This window comes from Neofelis nebulosa, chromosome 6 (genome assembly GCF_028018385.1).
Source record: "Neofelis nebulosa isolate mNeoNeb1 chromosome 6, mNeoNeb1.pri, whole genome shotgun sequence".
NCBI classification, from domain to species: Eukaryota; Metazoa; Chordata; class Mammalia; order Carnivora; family Felidae; genus Neofelis; species Neofelis nebulosa.
The window spans coordinates 154281307-154298897 of record NC_080787.1 but is presented as its reverse complement, the minus strand read 5'-3'; the positions used below and the strand labels follow the sequence as shown (position 1 = coordinate 154298897).

Sequence of the window (17591 nt, the reverse complement as noted above, 5' to 3'; positions counted from 1 at the left end):
ATAAGCTTGAGACTGTTGCAAAAAAATTGCTTAAAGGCAAAAATTTCTAGCGGATTCTGACTGTTGCGAAAACTTTGCTTAAAGGCAAAAATTTCTAGCGGATTCTGATATAAGATAGTGCATGGGGCACATGTCCTCCTCCTGAAACCAGATGAAAATGACCATAAACAACAGTGACAACAAAACCAAAGCATAATCTACATGTACGGCCACGTATAAATGAGATAAAATGCCTACCTGGGGGTGTCTGGTGCCGGGGCCACAAGGACGGCCCTGCACATCTGACTCTGGGGCACACGGAGCACCCCGGTCTGCTCTGCACTCTCTAATCCCACCACAACACCAAATTCGAGGACGATGTGCACCTTCCTACCGCCTCACAGGAAAACCGCATCCAGGAATCGTCAGCCGCGTGAGGAAAGTCTACAGCATGAAAGAGCCAAAGGTAAACAGAAATATTGACACTATGCAACACAGAAATCATTAAAAACAAAATAGAAAGTCAGTATTCACAGAGCTGCAAGAACCTACTGTATCCACAGAATAAAAATGGTGTAACATAAAAATCATCCAGAGAATAAGGTCTATCACATTTTTAACTTTGATGGATACATATCTTTACAGAGAACTGTGTAAATACTAATAGTTTAGACAATATGACTAAAGAAGAACAGAGGTGATTAAACAAGAGCAGACAAGGGCACCTGAGTGGCTCAGTCAGTTAGACGTCTGACTCCAGCTCAGGTCACGATCTCCCGGTCCGTGAGTTCGAGCCCCGCGTCGGGCCCTGTGCCGACGGCTCAGAGCCTGGAGCCTGCTTCGGATTCTGTGTCTCCCTCTCTCTCTGCCCCTTCCCTGTTTATGCTCTCTCTCTCTCTCTCAAAAGTAAAATAAACATTAAAATTTTTTTTAAAAAAAAAGAAAAAGAACAGATGATAAAGGGGTAAAGCTCAAAAGCTCTCCTTCTTTTTGGCCGGTCCGTGTCCTTATGTGACAAAACGTGGAGGACGGTGCTTACGTAGTGAAAAGTAACAGGTAGCAGCAGGTTTGCTGGTTGGGAGAGTCAGAGGCATTGGCTGAGGAGGCTGGATTCCTGACAAACACACCCAGGTTCTGACTGGCTCTCCAGGAACCCAGGAAACCGTGTTCTCTCCGGGTGTAAACAGAGGAAGATAAAGTTCCTCAAAAATGGACAAGGATTTCAAGTTCATGGGAAATGAAGGATAGGATCGAAAAAACACGGGAAATGAAGGACAGGAGCAATAAAACAGGAATAAGGTGAACGGTGAGAAAGCCAAAAAAAATACAGACCGTCTGTGAGGGAGCCTGGGGCCAGGGTGCAAACCCAATGTGAAGACCTAAGTCAGTCCTTCCCGCTGGGCCCAAAAGTGTCCCCTGGGCTCAAACCCATTCTCAGGGGGCACCTGTGACAGAGGACACATTTCTCTTGTGTGTGAGAGAGAATAGAGTCCACTATTGTCCTGATTTAACAATGAGAAATGGGGAGAGGGTTAGACAAGTCAGTTAAAATGGACTTTTCGGGCCTCTTTCCCACCTCTGACACGAGGGACAGGAGACAATGGCGGAAGAAAACAGCACATGGTCGCTAAAGTTCCTTTTATCTCTCATATTCTAGGACACCCTGAGATTGTATCCACGACTTCCCCTCTCGAAAGCCAGTCCACGAGAGTCGCGCTCATTGTCCTCTGCAGAAAGCTCCGAACACAACGTCGTCCAAGCAGGAAAGGCAACCCCACACTTTGTTCTCAACGTTAAGACTGTGCACACAATCTATGGGGCAGGACCCAGTGTTTGTCCAGGTACAAGTTCTTGTCACCACAAATGAGCTCTGAGCACTGTCAAACAGAGGAGGATGTCAGTGAGCGAAGTTAGAAGAGGTAATCTGATAAATTATAGCCAGAGTAAATAGGCTGAAGGAAAACAGATTGACGGATGAGAAGATGAACGAAAACAGAGAGGATCACCAAAGTCTAAAGTTGGTACTTTGAAAACACTGATAAGATTGTTAAACCTTTGCTAAGGATGACCAAGGAGGAAAGAGAGAAGCAGCACAAATAACCAAATGGAAAAAACAGAAAAAAAGAAAAAAGTCTGGGCAGGGAGACACATCACTATTACAGAACATTCATGTCAACACAATTGAAAATATGATCACAATGAGAAAAACACTGCAACAAGCTGACACAAGAAGAAACAGAGAGTCTGAGTAATTACACGGCTATTCAAGGACTTCAGTTCACTATTTAAAACATTTACACACACACACACACACAAACCCCAGACATAGATGGCTTTATTAGTATTCTACCAAACATTTAAGAATGAAATTGTCTTAATCTTACACAAACCCTTACACTGAGTATCAAGAAGGAATATTTTCGCTCAGTGCATGAGGCCAGCATAGCATTGATTCTGAAAACCTGAGAAAAAGTTTATGAGAAAAAAGGATGGGCTGACCCAGTCTCATGAAAATGGAGGCAGAACTCTAAAACAAAAAACTATCGAACGAAATCCAGCAATATGTAAATGAGGAAAATAAGTCATGACCAGGTTGGTTTATCCAGAAATGCAAAGTTAGCTTTACTTTTGTAAATCGACTAACATAATTCATATTAATAGAAAAAAAGAAAAAAATAACAATCTCTTCCATAGTAGAAGATACATTTGGTAAAATTCAATATCCATTTTAGGTAGAAGACAACTTCCTTCATCTGATAAAACACATACAGCAAACATCCTTAATGGTGAAATGTGGGAAACTTTCCCACTGCCCCTAGAAATGATATAAGGATGCTTGATATCATCACTTTCCTGACACTGTACTGGAGGTCTTATCCACTGCAACAAAACCAGTAGAGAGAGAGAGGTGATAGATGATAGACAGATAGCTACCTAGATAGATAGACAGATAGACAGATAGATAGATAGATATAAAAGAAACATAAAAGATATGAGGATGGAAAAGAAAAAATCAAAACTTCCATTAGTCACAGATAATATGAACATATATGGAAAAAACCTAAAAAATCTACGTAAATTATTCAAGTGAATAAGTTTAGCAAAATTGTTAGATTTCTTCCAAAGTCTTCTAACTTTGTTCTTTTTCAAAATTGTTTTGGCCATTCTGGGCTCCTTGCATTTCCATATGGATTTTAGTATCAGCTTGTCAATTTCTTGCTTATTTCTATAGACTAGCAATGAACATTGTAGAAAATCTTTATAAATAAATGAGTAATCCACGTCCATGGATTAGGAAACTAAATATTATAAAGACATCATTTCTCTCCAAATGTAACTCTAAAGTTGATGTGATCCCCATCAACATACCAATAGGATTTTTGTAGAGATCTACCTGCTGATTCTAAAATTTACATAATATTGTCAAGTGCCAAGAATACTCAAGACATCTTTCAAGAACAGGTGGCGGGACAGGCTCTACTGAGCATCAACACGTCATAAGAAGCCACGATGGCCAAGACAAGTGCCAGGAAACTAATCAAAGAGAAGAGGGTGTGCAAAACAGACCTAAAAACATTTATGACAAAGAATGCACAGCGAACCCTTACATCTCGATAATTAAAAGTCAACCCAATTTTTAAAATGGGTGAAGGATCTGAACACACATTTCTCAAGAGAAGATACACAAACAGCCAATATGTACACGAAGCCATAGGGAGATGCAAATCGAAATCACAGTGAGACACCTTTTCGCACTTACCAGACGGTTGTAGCCAGAAGGACAAATGCCGGCCGCCGCGTGGCAGAACTGGACCCTCCATACGGTGCCGGTGACAATGCAAAATGGCGCAGCCGCTTCAGAAAGCAGTCTGGTCGTCCTTCAAGAGGTGGTTCTCAGTAGTTACCTACAACCCATCAGTGCCACTCTGAGGTCTGCACCCAAAAGAAATGAAAATAACTTTCAGCTAAAAACTAGCACATGAAAACCCAGAGCAGAATATTCCTAGTAGCCCAAAAAGTGGCAACAACCCAAATGTGCACCGGTAAGTGAACGGGGTACGTAACAGTGGTCTATCCAAACAATGGGATATTATCTCCCAGTGGAAAGGAACGATGGACGGAGATCAGGCCACAACATGAACGAACCTGGAAAAGCCTAAGGGAAGAGAAAAAAGCCAGGCACAAAGGACCGCCTGGTGCATGATTCTATTGGCAGGAAATGTCCCGAACTGGCTGCGGAAGGATGGGGGCGCGGCGGCGGAGGAGGGTGAGGCTAATGGTACAGAGTTACTTTTTGGAGGTGAAAATGTTCTAAAACTGGTGGTGGTGACAGTTGTACAGCCCTGTGACGGTTGCGCACACACTAAGAACCATTGGGCTGTGCGCTTGAAATAGGTGAATTGTAACGATTCCTGCACAGCATCTCAAAAAAAGCGATTATTTAAAAAAAAAAAAAAAAAAAAAAGACAAACTGAGGATTCCGACTGCAGATACGCATCAGGAAGAGTGGATAACACGCTTTCCAAATCTGTAACGAGTTTACGGTGGTAACGTGGCCCTCACAATGCGCTACTGGGCCAAGAATTTATATTTTTACTTTAAACCTAAACACAACCTTTCACCGTGTTCCCCCTCCGGCCCTTTGCGGCTCTGCTGTTGGGCTCCCCCTTTTCCTTCGGTCCCCTCCGGCCTCAAGGGAGAGCTTGGGTCCCAGGGCCCCCGAGGGCGCGGGGCTCCGTCGACGGGGCGGGCCCGGGGGCGGCCGCTGTGACCCCGGGGCGTGTGCAAACACCGCCCCCCGCGGCCACCGATAGGTCCCACCCCACCTTGGCGACCTGCGGGGCGGGGGCGGGGAGAGGCGGCGCAGGAGGCCGCGCGCGCGGCCGGGAGGCTCCGAGGAGGCTCCGGGAGGCCGGGGGAGGCCGGACAGGCGCGGGGCGGGACGGGCGCGGGATGTGGGCGCCGGGGGGCCCGCCGGGGCCCGCGGGCTGGGACCGCCGCAGGGTGGGCGCCCGGCTGCGCGCGGCGCTCGCGGGGCTGCACGAGCTGCAGGGGCTGCGCGACACGCAGCAGGCGCGCGTGCGGGGCGCCCTGGCCTTGCACCCCCCGGCCGGGCCCGCGCACCCCGAGCACCCCCGCGGCCCCCGCGCGCGCGAGCTGCGGCTGGAGGCGGCGCTGGCGGCGCTGCAGGAGCAGCTGGTAAGGAGCGCGGGGCCCCGGGGCGGCTGGGGCGCGCGCGGCGGCGGGGGGCCGTGCCACCTGGTGGGGGAGCGCGGCGGGTAAGGGCTGTGCGACTGAGCGAAGGGCGCCCTTTGGGACCCCGGGGGACTGCGCTCGGTTCCAAATGACGCAGCCAAGCACCGGGATAAGGAGCCCGATTCTGAAAGGCGCCCTCGGCTGCGCCCGGGCTCTGCCTCCTTCCCCGCGCGGACGGACTCTGAGCGCGCATTGCTGTTTGTTTCACTTCCAGTGCTGCTCTGGCGAGAACGCCTGAGGTCGGTTTCCCTTGGCGGCGGGGGCTACGTGGGGTCAGACCCCGGATACCGGGCGTCCCTGCTGCGTAGGTTCAGGGACGACATAGCCAGCGTGCAGAGCGCACCCCAAATTGTCCCCGCATTGTGCTCAGGTTAAATGGGATCGCGTCGTTGAAAGAACACGTTGAGGAAAAAGCTTGTATCCCATGAAAGCGTCAACTTTAAATTGCAACCTGACCTGTGAAATGAGGCGTGTTCTCTGCAGCCCAGAGGCCGTAGGTAGAACCGGGGACCCTCTTAGGATTGCTTGGCCTTTGTGTCTTCTCCTTGGCCCCCTCCAAGTGCCAGCTCCTTTTTACAGGACTGAAGACACTCGTCCAGGTTTCAGTCCGCTGTATGCTTTCACTTCGTCCCCTGGAAACAACTCAGAATTTTTCCAGTATTGCAGTATTTTTTTAAAGGAAAAACAGAAAGGCTGTATAGAAAAATTCCTATCTGATGGGAGTTAATTCCAGGACTCTTAAGTGGAATTTTCTTTTTTTTATAATTAGAAATTCAAATCTGTTCTGTGTAAAAGCTGCTTCCTTAACAAAGCAGCCTGGAAGGATCTGCACCCTCACTGTCAGCTTAGCTCAGGCAGGTGACGGACTTGTTAACCGTTCCTGGACTCAAGAATCCGGAAGTGCAGTGTCCTGAGATGCCTGCCAGGACTCCGGTGGGTGGGTCGGGGGTCGGTCGTCTTCCCGAATTGCAGATTGCAAAAACGAGGTGGCAAGATCGGAAAATCCAGAGCCTGCCTTTGCAGACCGGCCTCTGCCTCCGGAGCTGCGGCGGCACAGAGGGCAGGGGTGGGCTCTCAGGGCGGCCTGCTCTCCCGTGGCGCCCACCGCGCTCGGCAAGCCGGTGGTCCCCGTGACCCGGAGCTCGGCGCACAGCGGCCACGGACGTGCAGGACAGTGTGCTGGAGTGTGGACCTGCTCCTCACTGTCGGAGGGCAGCTGATGGTTAAGTAACACACAGATCAGCCTTGTGAGTCGTCAGCCCCCAGTTTCCAGTGCCCTTTGGAAGAGATCAAACGGGGCTGGGGTTTTTGTTTAATTTTTTTTTTTAACGTGGCCGCCAGAAGGAACACGCGGACTTTGTCTTCAGACTGTGCTTGGCATGGATTGCGTGATCAAAAGAGAAGAGGAATTGCTTTTGTGTGACATCAGCTCAGGGCTTAACGCTTTCACATCTTTCTCGCAGGGAAAAAGGTAGGAGTATTACCAGTGCTGTGATCAGAAGCCTGTTGTGCGCAGCGCAGTTGCAGGGAGACCTCACAGCTGGGGGCCAGGCCCACCCGGCGTGGACCCCGCGTCACCGTGCAGGCGTGAACGCAGGAAGGACGTTTATCTGACCCTCAGCGGTCTTGTCCAGCAGGGGTTCCCCAGGAAGCATTGCTCGGGATTTGAACTGCCATTAGGAACCCAGCAGGTTTGCACGTTAACGCTTGCCAAAATGGCTGTACCTTTTTAATTGCGGCATCTAAAGTCTCCAAAGAGCGCGGGGTAGGTGCCTCGGGGTACTTGGGGAGCAAATAAAGGAACAACTTCTGTTGCTCTAACAGAAGAGAACATTTACCGTCCCCTCGTCTGCGTCTCTGATGCCCCGTGACCTCCGGTACTCCGTGGCCAGGCCTGTGCTCATCTGTTCATATGTTCAGGGAGATTCCTCGTTCCCTGAGAAGTGGCTGCTGTCCCCATCTCCGCAGGGGTTAGGTGCCCCGCAGCGCCCACAGGGTCGGGGATGCCCCAGGGGAGGCTGGGAGCTCCAGCTGCCACCAGGAGGCGCTCTGGAGTCCGTGGGAGAGGTGCCCTCCGGTGGAAGCTGAAGAAAGGGTTCTGAGGACCCTGCAGTGAAATCTTTTCCGGAAGAATTTCCCAGTAGTTGACTTGGCTGGTTGTGACTTGTCCTAACAGAGGCAGCGTGCGATGATTGCTTTTCACTGGCGGGTTCTGGCATTAAATATACCGCAGGAGCGCGCTGACTCTGCAGCTGTAAACATGATGTCTGGGATGTTCCCTGGACCCGCCATGCCTGCTTCATGCACTCACAGGGAAATGAACTTGCTCAAGGTCGCCGGTGAGGGCAGGGCATCCACAGGACCGTGCGCGGCTTCCGTCTCTTATCCGTGAGGCTGATGTGTGTGTGACCCTGGAGCCTTTGCTGTTGATCGACGGACCTCTTTTCAAGCTGGGTAGTGACGCGTCCCTGCCCACGGGGTGCGTGTCCTAGCCACAGAATTCCTGTGTGAAATCTTTCCTTCGCGCAGGCTCAGCTTTCAAGGAGAGAATAAAGGGGTTCTAGAGGCCATCGCTTGTCCTGAACTTGAGGGCAGATGTCAGTTTTTACCCTTTGAATCTGCCTTAAAGGTTTGAGAAGACAACAGTGCTGAGTTGTGGATGGCAGGCAGGAGGAACAAGTGGGAACCAGGCCGTTCTCCCGCGGTTCACAAAGCAAGCATTTCAAAGGAAGGGATGAACCGAATATTTGTTTTTAATGGCGTTCCCTGGATGCAGTTGTCAGACTTCCTCATGGTCACAGAAAGCCTTGGCGGGAGGCCTGTCAAGATGCAGGTGCCCGGGTGTGGCCGAGAGTCTCAGGTGAGGGGGATGGGGGGATCCCAGGAACCTGCACTGATGCCCAGGTGATCCCCGTGCCCGGGGAACCGTGGCTGTGCTGTCCTCACCCCAGGCCCCCTTACACAGCTTTGGGGGGACTCTGACACCATACTCCGCCCTGATGGTGAGCCCGAACGCTGGGGACAGGGCTGGGGAGGACGTGACCCCAGCGACTTGCGGGCTGCTCCGAAGAGAATCCACGTGACTGCCACGGTCACGTTCACCCAGCACCAGCGTGTTTGGAATGATGTTTTCCCTGCGGAAATACACGGGTGGAGATACTCTGCGGCCGGCTTGCCATGGATTATGCTTTATCCTGGTCTCAGAAGGGACTTTTGACTCTTTGCCCAAAGTTAGATGCCAAGTAGGAGTTAATGAAAAGCTGAGACATAAAAACCCCAAGTGAGGGAGGGACGGGGGAAGGGTTAAGGAGGACGGTGTAAATCCGGAATGGTGAAGCCCTGTAGACGTTCAGGGCCCTGAGGATGCGGTAAATCATCTGTGAATACCCGGGACCCTGTGTGTCCGTGGCCTCTCGACATTAATCAGAAACCACCCACTGAAGGCCTGGTTGGCCAAACATTAATCACAAAGCAGTGAATCTCAGCACAAGCACACAGGGGGCACTTTTTTCTTTTCGGAAAGGGGTTCAGAGAGGGAGGAAGAAAGCCAACTGGGGCGTCCAGGGTGATCTCCTCCTTCAGAAGGATGAGAGCACGGTGATTTGGAAGAGAAGAGGTCAGGTCGATGCTGGTAAGGGTCGAGGTATGACCAAAGAGAGCGACGTGGTTGATTTCCCGTTGCCACTGACAGGAAAAGAAAAGTCATTTGCAGTAAAAATCTACACTAGCCCCTTTGCCCGATCTAGTATTCTTTACGTGAGAAGCCCATCTTTGCCTGGCTCTCTCTGCGACTGACGTTCACCTGGGTAATGTTTCCCTTTGTAAAAATAATCAAGGTAAGAAGCCAGGATGTTTAGGCTAGACTGGATGGTTCTGGATTATCACATTTTTGTTAAATTCAAGTCTGGTCTTTGCCGTGTTGCCTACTTACAGACCGTGTTACGGCTGTGAGACTCTTGCTGTAACACTTGGATCTTGTTCTGAGAGCCCTGGTTTGGGTCCTGGCGGAAAGGGGAGCTCGGCACGGTGGCTCAGGACGCACCGGGGGCAGCATCAGGCCCTGGGCTTCTCACCCACTTAACCTCCCGGGGGCTGGGATTTGAACACTCTGTGCCCACGTGATTCCCTCGTCGGAAGTGCACATTACTGCCGCCTGCCTCTCCCTTGGACTGAGTTCTCACGGTATTGGAATTGCTGGAATAATGCATTCCCCTGAGTCCCGTAATTGGGGGCTCAGGGGAATTGTTCACTTTCTATATAAAGGTCTGAAGCACAATCATTTTCTCAAACGGGGCGAACCACGTAATTACATTCATTAATTATTTGCCTTAAACTTCATTGTTGACGAAAACAAGAAATTGGCACAGCAGACCTTGAAAACGGTGTTGTTTTATAATCGAAAGAAGGAAATCCGCGTTGGTTAAACGGTCAGTGCTCTGGGTGTCCCGCACGTACGTTATCTACGTGTGCGAACATGTGTGAGTATGGACTATGAGTATTAACCACGTACATGTGTTACACGGGTGTTACATAAATACACACACACAGGTGTGTGGCTGACGCTCATAATAACCCATTTTACGGCTGGGGAAGCTGAGGCCTGGAGGGGAGAGAGCCTCTGAAGGCAGGGCTAAGATGTGAGCCTCTAAACCAAGAAGATTTCAGGCAGATCTTGAGGCTCATTGAGTGCAGGCACTGTCCTCTCCCGCCGTGCCTCTGTCCCTGTCCCTGAGGGCTCCGTGAAGCCTGGAAGAACCTGTAAAATGGGGTGTGGGACACATGCGGAAGGGGGACTTTTTCTCTCCGGGGAGGGGGGCTTCCTGTCAGTTTCAAAAGTGAGAAGGTCACCCAGGGTCTGCTGGGTCAACGAATATGGCAGTGTGGGCACCAAACTCCAGGTCTGTTACCCGTGAGCATGAGAAGGTAGCTTCTTGCATAAAACTGAGGACAGCAGCACACATATCCGTGGCGTGTGCCGGGTGCCGCTTTTTAAAAAAATTTTTAACGTTTATTTGAGAGACACAGAGAGAGTGCACGCATGCGTGGGGGGAGGGGCAGGGAGAGAAGGAGACACAGAATCCGAAGCAGGCTCCGAGCTGTCGGCACAGAGCCCCACGCAGGGCTCGAACCCACGAACCGCGAGATCGTGACCTGAGCCCAAGTCATGGACGCTCAACTGACTGAGCCACCCGGGCACCCCAGGTGTGGTTTTGGATCCTGACTTTATGCTCGTAGACTGTATCAGTCTGTCCTTATAAAGAAATGCCTAACTGGGAACTGCTGATTTTTTTAAGCCTGCCGTTGAGGGGGGACAGAGGTGTGAAGAGGGAAGGGTCGTGGACATTTTCCTCCGGTGACCAGAGAGCAGGGGACTGGCTCCGAGGGAGCGGTTTAAGCCGTATGCCCAGTGCAGACGTCACGTGCGTGGGGCACCGCGCTCGGCTTCTGTACTCAAGACGGTTTTCTCTCCCATGCCGTCCCTTCGCAGGCCCGTCTAAGACGCCAGGACGTCGGCCTAAAACCCCACCTGGAGCAGCCGGACGTGTGCAGACCCTGCGGCGAGGCGGCCGACAGTGACAGCAGGCCCAGCTCAGGTAGCCCGCGCACTCCCTTTCCGTCACCCCTCCTGGGCCCCGCCTGTGTCCTCAGCCCGCCCCCGACGGCACGGCGCCCGAACCGGGAGGCCCCGTTACCGAGGGCTCTTGAAGATGCCACACTTCTCTCCTGGCACCTAAATGTGCTTCGGAACCCGGGAGAGTGTGCACGTGTGTGTTCACGGAGAGAGGGCCTGGCACGGGAAGCGCTGCTTCTGACGGAGGAAGGCTCGCCAGCCTCTCGCCTCTCCGGGCGGAGGCGATTCAGGGTCTGCTCGGGCTGGGCTCACCGGGAGGTGGCGAAGAGCCGTTCCATCCGGCTCAAGCCTGTGTAACCTGTCACAGATGACGAGGAGCTGCCCCGTGTCCCTTACTGTGAAGCTGCAGGGAAATCGTTCCAGAGCCATTGTCCAGGGCACGTAATCCCATCTGTCCAGACGCTGGCTCGCGTGGCAAACCCAGGGGACCACGTCCAGCACTGGATGCCGTCTCTTCCTGTTGTAAACTTGCACAACCACGGCCTGGCCTGGGTGTGCAGTGTGTTTGGCAGGTCTGGGCTGGGGGGGCCCCCGGTGGCCCCCTCTGATTGCCACGTGGGATGAACCCCACAGCACAGGGGACAGAAGCAGAAGGATGCCAGAGGCCTGCCCCGCAGGGGCCGGAGGTTAACGGTCACGGAACAGCCGCTCGCCGAGGAAGGGGGCGAGTGGTGGGGCGTGGGGGGTTCCCACTGGCCTGCTCGTGGGGCAACAGTGGACAGTCATGGGGAGCAGTCCCGGGCATTCAGGAGTCCCCGGCCACCTTCCCCAGGTGCCTGCCTTGACGAGATCCCAAAGCCCCCCCGGCACAGGGGCGTCCTCGGGCAGGAAAGGGGCTGCCGCCCGGGGGAGCGCTGACCGCCTCCATCTACCCTGTCTAGGCTTCTACGAGCTGAGTGATGGTGGTTCCTGCTCCCTGTCGGCCTCCCGCACGTCCGTGTGCAGTGACCGCGTGTACTCCTTGGGCACTTTGCTGCCAGCTGACCCCACGGCCAGGCCCCGGTCAGCCGACGACACCACCGTGCATGGAGCCCCCCTGCCCACCTGTAGACCGCAGGCCACCGAGGAGGGCGAGTGCCGGCCCAGGCCGGTGTCTACAGGTAAAGGAGAGCGAGGAAAGCGGGAGGCCCCACTGCAGGGGGGGGCAGGGGGGTGGGCGAGGGGGTGGCTGTTGCATCACTGAGCACTGAGCCGGAGCCCTGTCTGTGTCTGGCGCTGGGCTCGTCCCACAGGTGCCCCTCCGAAGTTTCTGCGGGCTTTTCTTGGTGTTTCGATAGACAGGAATCAAGGGCCCACTTCCGTTCGTTACAGCAAGGCCGGCGTGACCAAAAGCGTTCTTTCTTATTATGTGGACATCAGAAAGTTACTGTAAAAGTCCTTCCGGAACCTCACACAGCCTGACGGCGCGTCTCCGTAACTGGAGGGGGCTCAGGACCCAGAGCGATGCGGAGAGCGTTCATTTCCCACGTGGATGCCCCCCTCGCCCAGGCTCAAGGGAGAGTCTCTGTTTTCCTTCGGTCCGTCCCGAAAAGAAAAGGCTTCATCTTTGGGCCTTGTTAGCTTTGTAGGAGCAGACCCGGCCTAGCCGTGCCCGGTGGTCCTGGTGGACCTTTCCACGGTCTCCTCTCCGTCAGCGCCTCCACAGAGGGGGGGTCCGGAGCCCCCCGCGCGGTCACAGGCGCCCGTCTCTCTGGGCACCTGCAGACGCGGGGTGAAGGCTGAGTGCGGGCTCTGCCGTGCACCTGCGACGGGGAGGCCCTGGGAAGGGGGCGGAGCTAGCGGCCGGCGAGACCCTTCCCCAGCCCCCCAGGCCCACACGGGGCCCTGCACTGGCCTGCTGCCCGCCGGGCAGGAAGTGACACTGGGGCTGTGCTGGGTTCTCCCCGATTCACCTGTGTGCTCGTCCTTCTCATTCCCAGGTGACCTCGAAAGAGTCCTGCCGTCTGCGGTGGTGCCCCAGAAAGCCAGCACAGACCCCACATCCGCGACCCTCCTCTGCCACGGGATGGGGCTGCCAGCCCACGGGCCGGACCCCAAGTACCGGCGTGACCTGGTGTCCATGGGGGGCAGGGAGGTGTACCCGTACCCCAGCCCCCTGCACGCTGTAGCTCTGCAGAGCCCGCTCTTCGCTCTGCCCAGGGACGCCCTGCACGCCGACTCCCAGCCGCCCCCTAGGAAGCCCCCTCCCAGCCCCACAGGCCTGTCGATCCCGACAAGACCTGTCCTTGAGGCTGGCCCTGCTGCAGCCTATATAGACAGGCTGCTGAGGCTGCGGGCCCGAGGGACCCCCGCGAGGAGCAGTGTGGGTGAGCAGGGGCCCCCAAGACGTGAGGGGCCCCCATCCCCGCAGGCACTTGGTGGCCAGAGAGCAGACGGTCCAGACGGCCTAGAGAAGCTGGTGTGCACCCCGGGGAGAGCAGGAGCGGGAGGGCTGGCCCAGAGAGGGGACGCTAGCAGGGACCGCCTCGAGCAGCAGGGTGTGGGCACCCCGCGCCCCAGCAGCCTTCCAGAGGGGGGACCCAAGCCCTCCAGTGGCTGCGTCCGTGGGGACACCGTGCTGGGCTCCCCTCTGCCGAGGTGTGGGCGTGCCCAGGTGGCCACCAGCGGTCAGGAGAGGACAGTCCTGTCGCCTGCCAGGAAGGCAGGAGGAGAGAGCCCCGCTCTGGCCCCCGAGGGGTGTGGCCGCCCCCCATTTGCTGTCAGTGGAGCTGCTCTCCTGGGGCTAAAAGCAGGCGCCCCCAGGACAAAGGCTGTGAAGATCAGGAGAGGGGCCAGTGACAAGGTCCTGAGGTTTGGGGGGCAACCGCCAGCGGGGGGTGCCCTCGCCACCCCCCAGCTGCCTCCCGAGTGGGGGGCCGGTCTCAGGAGGAGGCCCACGCCGGCCGGGGTGGCGCCCAGCCGGTCCTGCTCTGAGCCCAGACTCTACCCCGTGCCCTTCCTGGTGCCCCTGCTGGTGGCCCGACGGGAGGGCCGCGGGGGCCCCGCGCTGGCCTTGTTCCCCTCAGAAGCGGCTGCTGTGGCGGCCGGGGGGGAGGCACAGAAACAGCGCCGGTGGCTGTCCTCCGTGGAGGTCTCGGGCGGCCTGGGGCCCCACAGGCCGGCAGTGAGCAGAGGGGGCGGGCAGCGGCCCGTGTGCGTCCGGGCCAGGCCCAGGCTGCCCCCCCAGGCCCCCCGCGCCAGGAGCGAGTCAGAGGGCTCCGAGCACTCTGCCGAGGGTGCCTCCCTGCCTCTGTCCGCTGCCACCGAGACCAGCGAGGACGACAGGGCCAGCGACCACACTGCCAGCTGCTTTGGGGACAAGGAGTCCAGCAGCAGTGACTCAGAAGGCGGGGCCTGGCCTGGGGCGCGTCCCCCACAGCTCCCGCGGGCCCCAGCCGCCCGCAGGCCGCCCCTGCCCCCCGTGCCCAAAGTGTGCCGGATCAAGGCCTCCAAGGCCCTGAAGAGAAAGATCCGGAGGTTCCAGCCGGCGGCACTGAGGGTCATGACCATGGTGTGAGGCCCGCAGGAGACGGCCTGGGGCATCCCCCCCCGGGCCAGGGAAGCCGTCCTGAGGAACCGCGATGACAGCACTCGACCAGCCCCAACAGGTGGACGGCCGACCAGAACTTGGGAAAAACCATAAGAAAACTAGCCAAAGCGTCTGTGGGTTTGTGGACATTCATGTAACACGCAGCTAGTTTCAGGATGTGGTTTAGAGATAAACATTTTAAAAAGCAACTGGCGTGTTTTTTTTTTAATTTTAATGTTTATTTAGTTAAAGTCGACCAGCGTGTGCGTGCGAGCAGGGGAGGGGCAGAGACAGAGGGGGACAGTGGAGCCCACGCCGGCTCTGAGCCGTCAGCACAGAGCCTGACACGGGGCTTGAACTCACGACCATGAGGTCATGACCTGGGTAGCCCAGGTGCCCCAGTGACATCTCGAACACAGAGGAGGGCCTACGAGGGTGCCGAGGCGGTGCCGTGAGAGGTGCAGGGGCCGCTTCCTGCCGAACGTGGAGAACACAGGCTGTTCCAAAAGAGAGATCCAGGCACGTCTGTGAGTCCGGGTAGAATTCCCACTGTGCTTCCTGGAATCTGCTTCGTCACAGGTACGAGGGCCTCCCAAGCTTAAGATCTGCTCTGGTAGCTAAAGACATCAAACAAACGCACCCTTGATGGGGTTTTATTGGAAAACATGTTGCACAGGGTATCTTATAAGGACCGTCTGATTGTCCATCGTGGGGCCCAAGAGGTGGCAGGCAGGGCCCTGGAGATGGGGCACACAGTCAGAGGGTCCAGCACTCCCCTCCGTCTGGGCGGCGTTCAGGGGTGTCCCCAGGCTCCCCTCCGTCCAGGCGGTGTTCAGGGGCATCTCCAGCGCTCCCCTCCGGGCGGTGTTCAGGGGGTGTCCCCAGGCTCCCCTCCGGCTCCCCTAGCAGGCCTTCCTAGGGAGACGGCCGAGGGTTCCACGTGTGTGGCAGGTTCTGCTCTGTCCTCATCGCTGCTGTGCGAAAGGAGCGTTGCACGATTACAGGATTGGGTGCACGGTTTAGATCGGACACACGTCTCCCGTCCTCCATGGGGCAGCCATCCTCAAGTCACGGGACGGGTTGGCCAGGCCGTGTGTCTCCCGCCGGGATGCGTGGACCAGTGAGGAGGGGACACAGCGGGTTTGGGCCTCCCGGGGGGGCTTCAACCGAAGACAGGAGGCAAATTGAAAGAACGGAGGCCTTTTTGGGGGGCGTCAGGATTGCAGCTCAAGAAAACACAGAGGGCTGGGGTCTGGGGAGGCTGGGGATCTGGAGCGGAGGCTCATCCTGCAGTGAGCTGGAGGCTGACAGGTCCCGGGGTACCATCGGGGGTGGGTTGGCCCAGCATGTGGGGGGACTCAGGAGGGGAAATGAAGGAGGGCCGTCACGCAAGACCAGGCAGAGGCCACTCCCTCGGGGGTGCTGCAGAAGGTGTGGTGGGGCAGAGACCCAGGGCAGGCAGGGTAGCGGGAGCCCCCAGGACACAAGGACTCAGCAGGGATGCTACGGGCCTGGGGAAGGGGGCGCCCCGGTGACTGGGGCAGGGTGGGGGGCACACCTGGGTCTCTCTGGTTGGCCAAGGTGCAAGCAGGGACAGAAATCAGGACAGCTGGCATTGTCACTGGAGCAGAGGCATTTGGGGCTGATTGTTACAGAAATTACTTCAGCGCCTGAACTGTCACTGTAGACAACAGCTGACTTCCGGCCAGGCTTCCCCAGGGGCAGTCACAGGTGAGGGCTCGCTGTCCCGGCGGGTGGCTGCGGGTGGGAGCTCCGTCCATCTGTCTGCGTGCACGGCCAGTCTGTGGGAAGCAGCGTTGTGTTTGGAAAGGCCCTTATGGGGCTGCGCTGACCTGGGGCCAAGACAGGAACCCGAGGAGGCTGAGCCTGAGGCGCGGCAGGTGCCGGGGTGTGGGTGCCGAGGGGGCATGTGCGTGCGTGACCGGACCCACCGCTGATGGCGGGCCGTGGCTTGGAGGTCCCCGGGCTCCTTCAGAGTCACCCACCCAACAGCGACACACAATGAAAGGACACAAGGACACATCCAGTCACGCACTTGTCCCCGGAGAGAACTCGGGGTTCTTACGGAAATAGAGCGTTCGAATCAGCGTCTTTATTTCCATCTGAAGATTCTTTTCTCCTTCTGTTCCATTTGTTTTCCCTCTTATTTCCGTCTTTACCTCTCCCCAGCCGTGACCTCCTAACCACGGAGGAAGTTCACCACAGACGGAACAAACCTTACGTACTTTCACTGCACCTTCCTTAATTATTTCCCCCACGACCATCTCTTGTCCCGTTTGGGACACACATGAAAGTTTCAAATTTCCTGCTCCTGTGCCGCCCTTCCCCTCCCAGGGGACAGGTCATGCTGGCCGCGTCTCACACCTGGGACAGTCTACCCTTTCTGCTTCCCCCACAACTCACTCCTCGCGGCTGCACGTCCCAGAGCGGCCCCAAGCCGACAGAGGACTGTGACAGCTGCCGTCGTGGGACGCAGGTAGGCAGCAGCGTGTGCGGTGGGGTTCACGCAGAGCCCCCGGAGCGTCTATGCCCGCATACGGCGGAGGGACCTCCTCTCTGCTGATCCGCACGGCTCGGGAGATTCTGCAGGCTGTCTGTGATGAATAACGTCGTCTTTAATCCCTTCGTGATGCCTGGCGAGACACAGCTAATCTGCTTAAGTACGAGGCTCATCCTCCGTGGCCACGGATTTCCACCCTTGCTTGAGTACATCTGGCTCCGACTGGTCATCGAGGAGGAAGAACTAGACAGTCAGCAGTTCCGGAAAGCCTGGCTCTCCCGGCGTGTTAACTTTGGAGAGCCCTTCCTACAGCGGCTCTGTGCACTCCGCGTCGAGGCCGGCCTTCCAGCCCGCCGGGTGCCGCCCCCACGTTTAATTAGCATCTGGGTGGTCCCACGGCCCCTGGAGAGCTGGCGTCCCCGCCTCCTTCACGACAGGCCGCACCTGTTGCTCTCCGACCCCTTCACTGGGTCCCCACTACCCGCCTTTGGAGCGGGTCGCACTGTGGGAACTTCCTTCAATGGCAGGTTTGTGTCTGTAGGGCGTTTATGACACGAGCGCATACGGGCCGTGCCTCGCGGTAGCCGCCCAGGTGCGTTCACGGGGTGACCATGTGTGGAGTCAGTTCGCCAGGGTGCACTCGGATACAGCTGTGTTTGCCTTCGAGATTCGCTCCACTCCGTAAATCGGAGCTG

At 56.2% G+C, this 17591-nt stretch overlaps 1 protein-coding gene and 1 long non-coding RNA gene across 6 annotated transcripts; one reads left to right on the top strand and one right to left on the bottom strand.

Moving 5' to 3' along the window:
* Positions 1–578: 578 nt before the first annotated feature.
* Positions 579–4407, bottom strand: LOC131515202 (uncharacterized). The gene is made up of 2 exons (XR_009263509.1): positions 3740–4407; positions 579–1856 (listed from the first exon to the last, which is right to left on the bottom strand). It is a non-coding gene; the product is annotated as an uncharacterized LOC131515202 (long non-coding RNA).
* A 430-nt stretch (positions 4408–4837) lies between these two features.
* On the top strand, positions 4838–14584 carry DACT2 (dishevelled binding antagonist of beta catenin 2). Of its 5 annotated transcripts, XM_058735932.1 has the most exons (5): positions 5108–5178; positions 6699–8095; positions 10724–10829; positions 11749–11967; positions 12787–14584. In XM_058735932.1, the coding sequence occupies exons 2-5, from the start codon at positions 7895–7897 to the stop codon at positions 14361–14363; spliced, it is 2103 nt and encodes a 700-aa protein (XP_058591915.1). In that variant the 5' UTR covers positions 5108–5178; positions 6699–7894; the 3' UTR covers positions 14364–14584. The 5 variants fall into 5 exon arrangements, with proteins under 5 accessions (XP_058591913.1, XP_058591915.1, XP_058591916.1 ...); XM_058735930.1 differs by lacking the exon at positions 6699–8095 and having other exon boundaries at positions 4838–5178; XM_058735933.1 differs by lacking the exon at positions 5108–5178 and having other exon boundaries at positions 5250–8477.
* Positions 14585–17591: the final 3007 nt, after the last annotated feature.

Coding starts and splice junctions, on each gene's coding strand:
- DACT2 (XM_058735930.1), top strand. CDS start 4,933: ATGTGGGCGCCGGGGGGCCCGCCGGGGCCCGCGGGCTGGGACCGCCGC. Junction 10,830..11,748: donor TGACAGCAGGCCCAGCTCAG/GTAGCCCGCGCA, acceptor TACCCTGTCTAG/GCTTCTACGAGCTGAGTGAT. Junction 11,968..12,786: donor GCCCAGGCCGGTGTCTACAG/GTAAAGGAGAGC, acceptor TCTCATTCCCAG/GTGACCTCGAAAGAGTCCTG.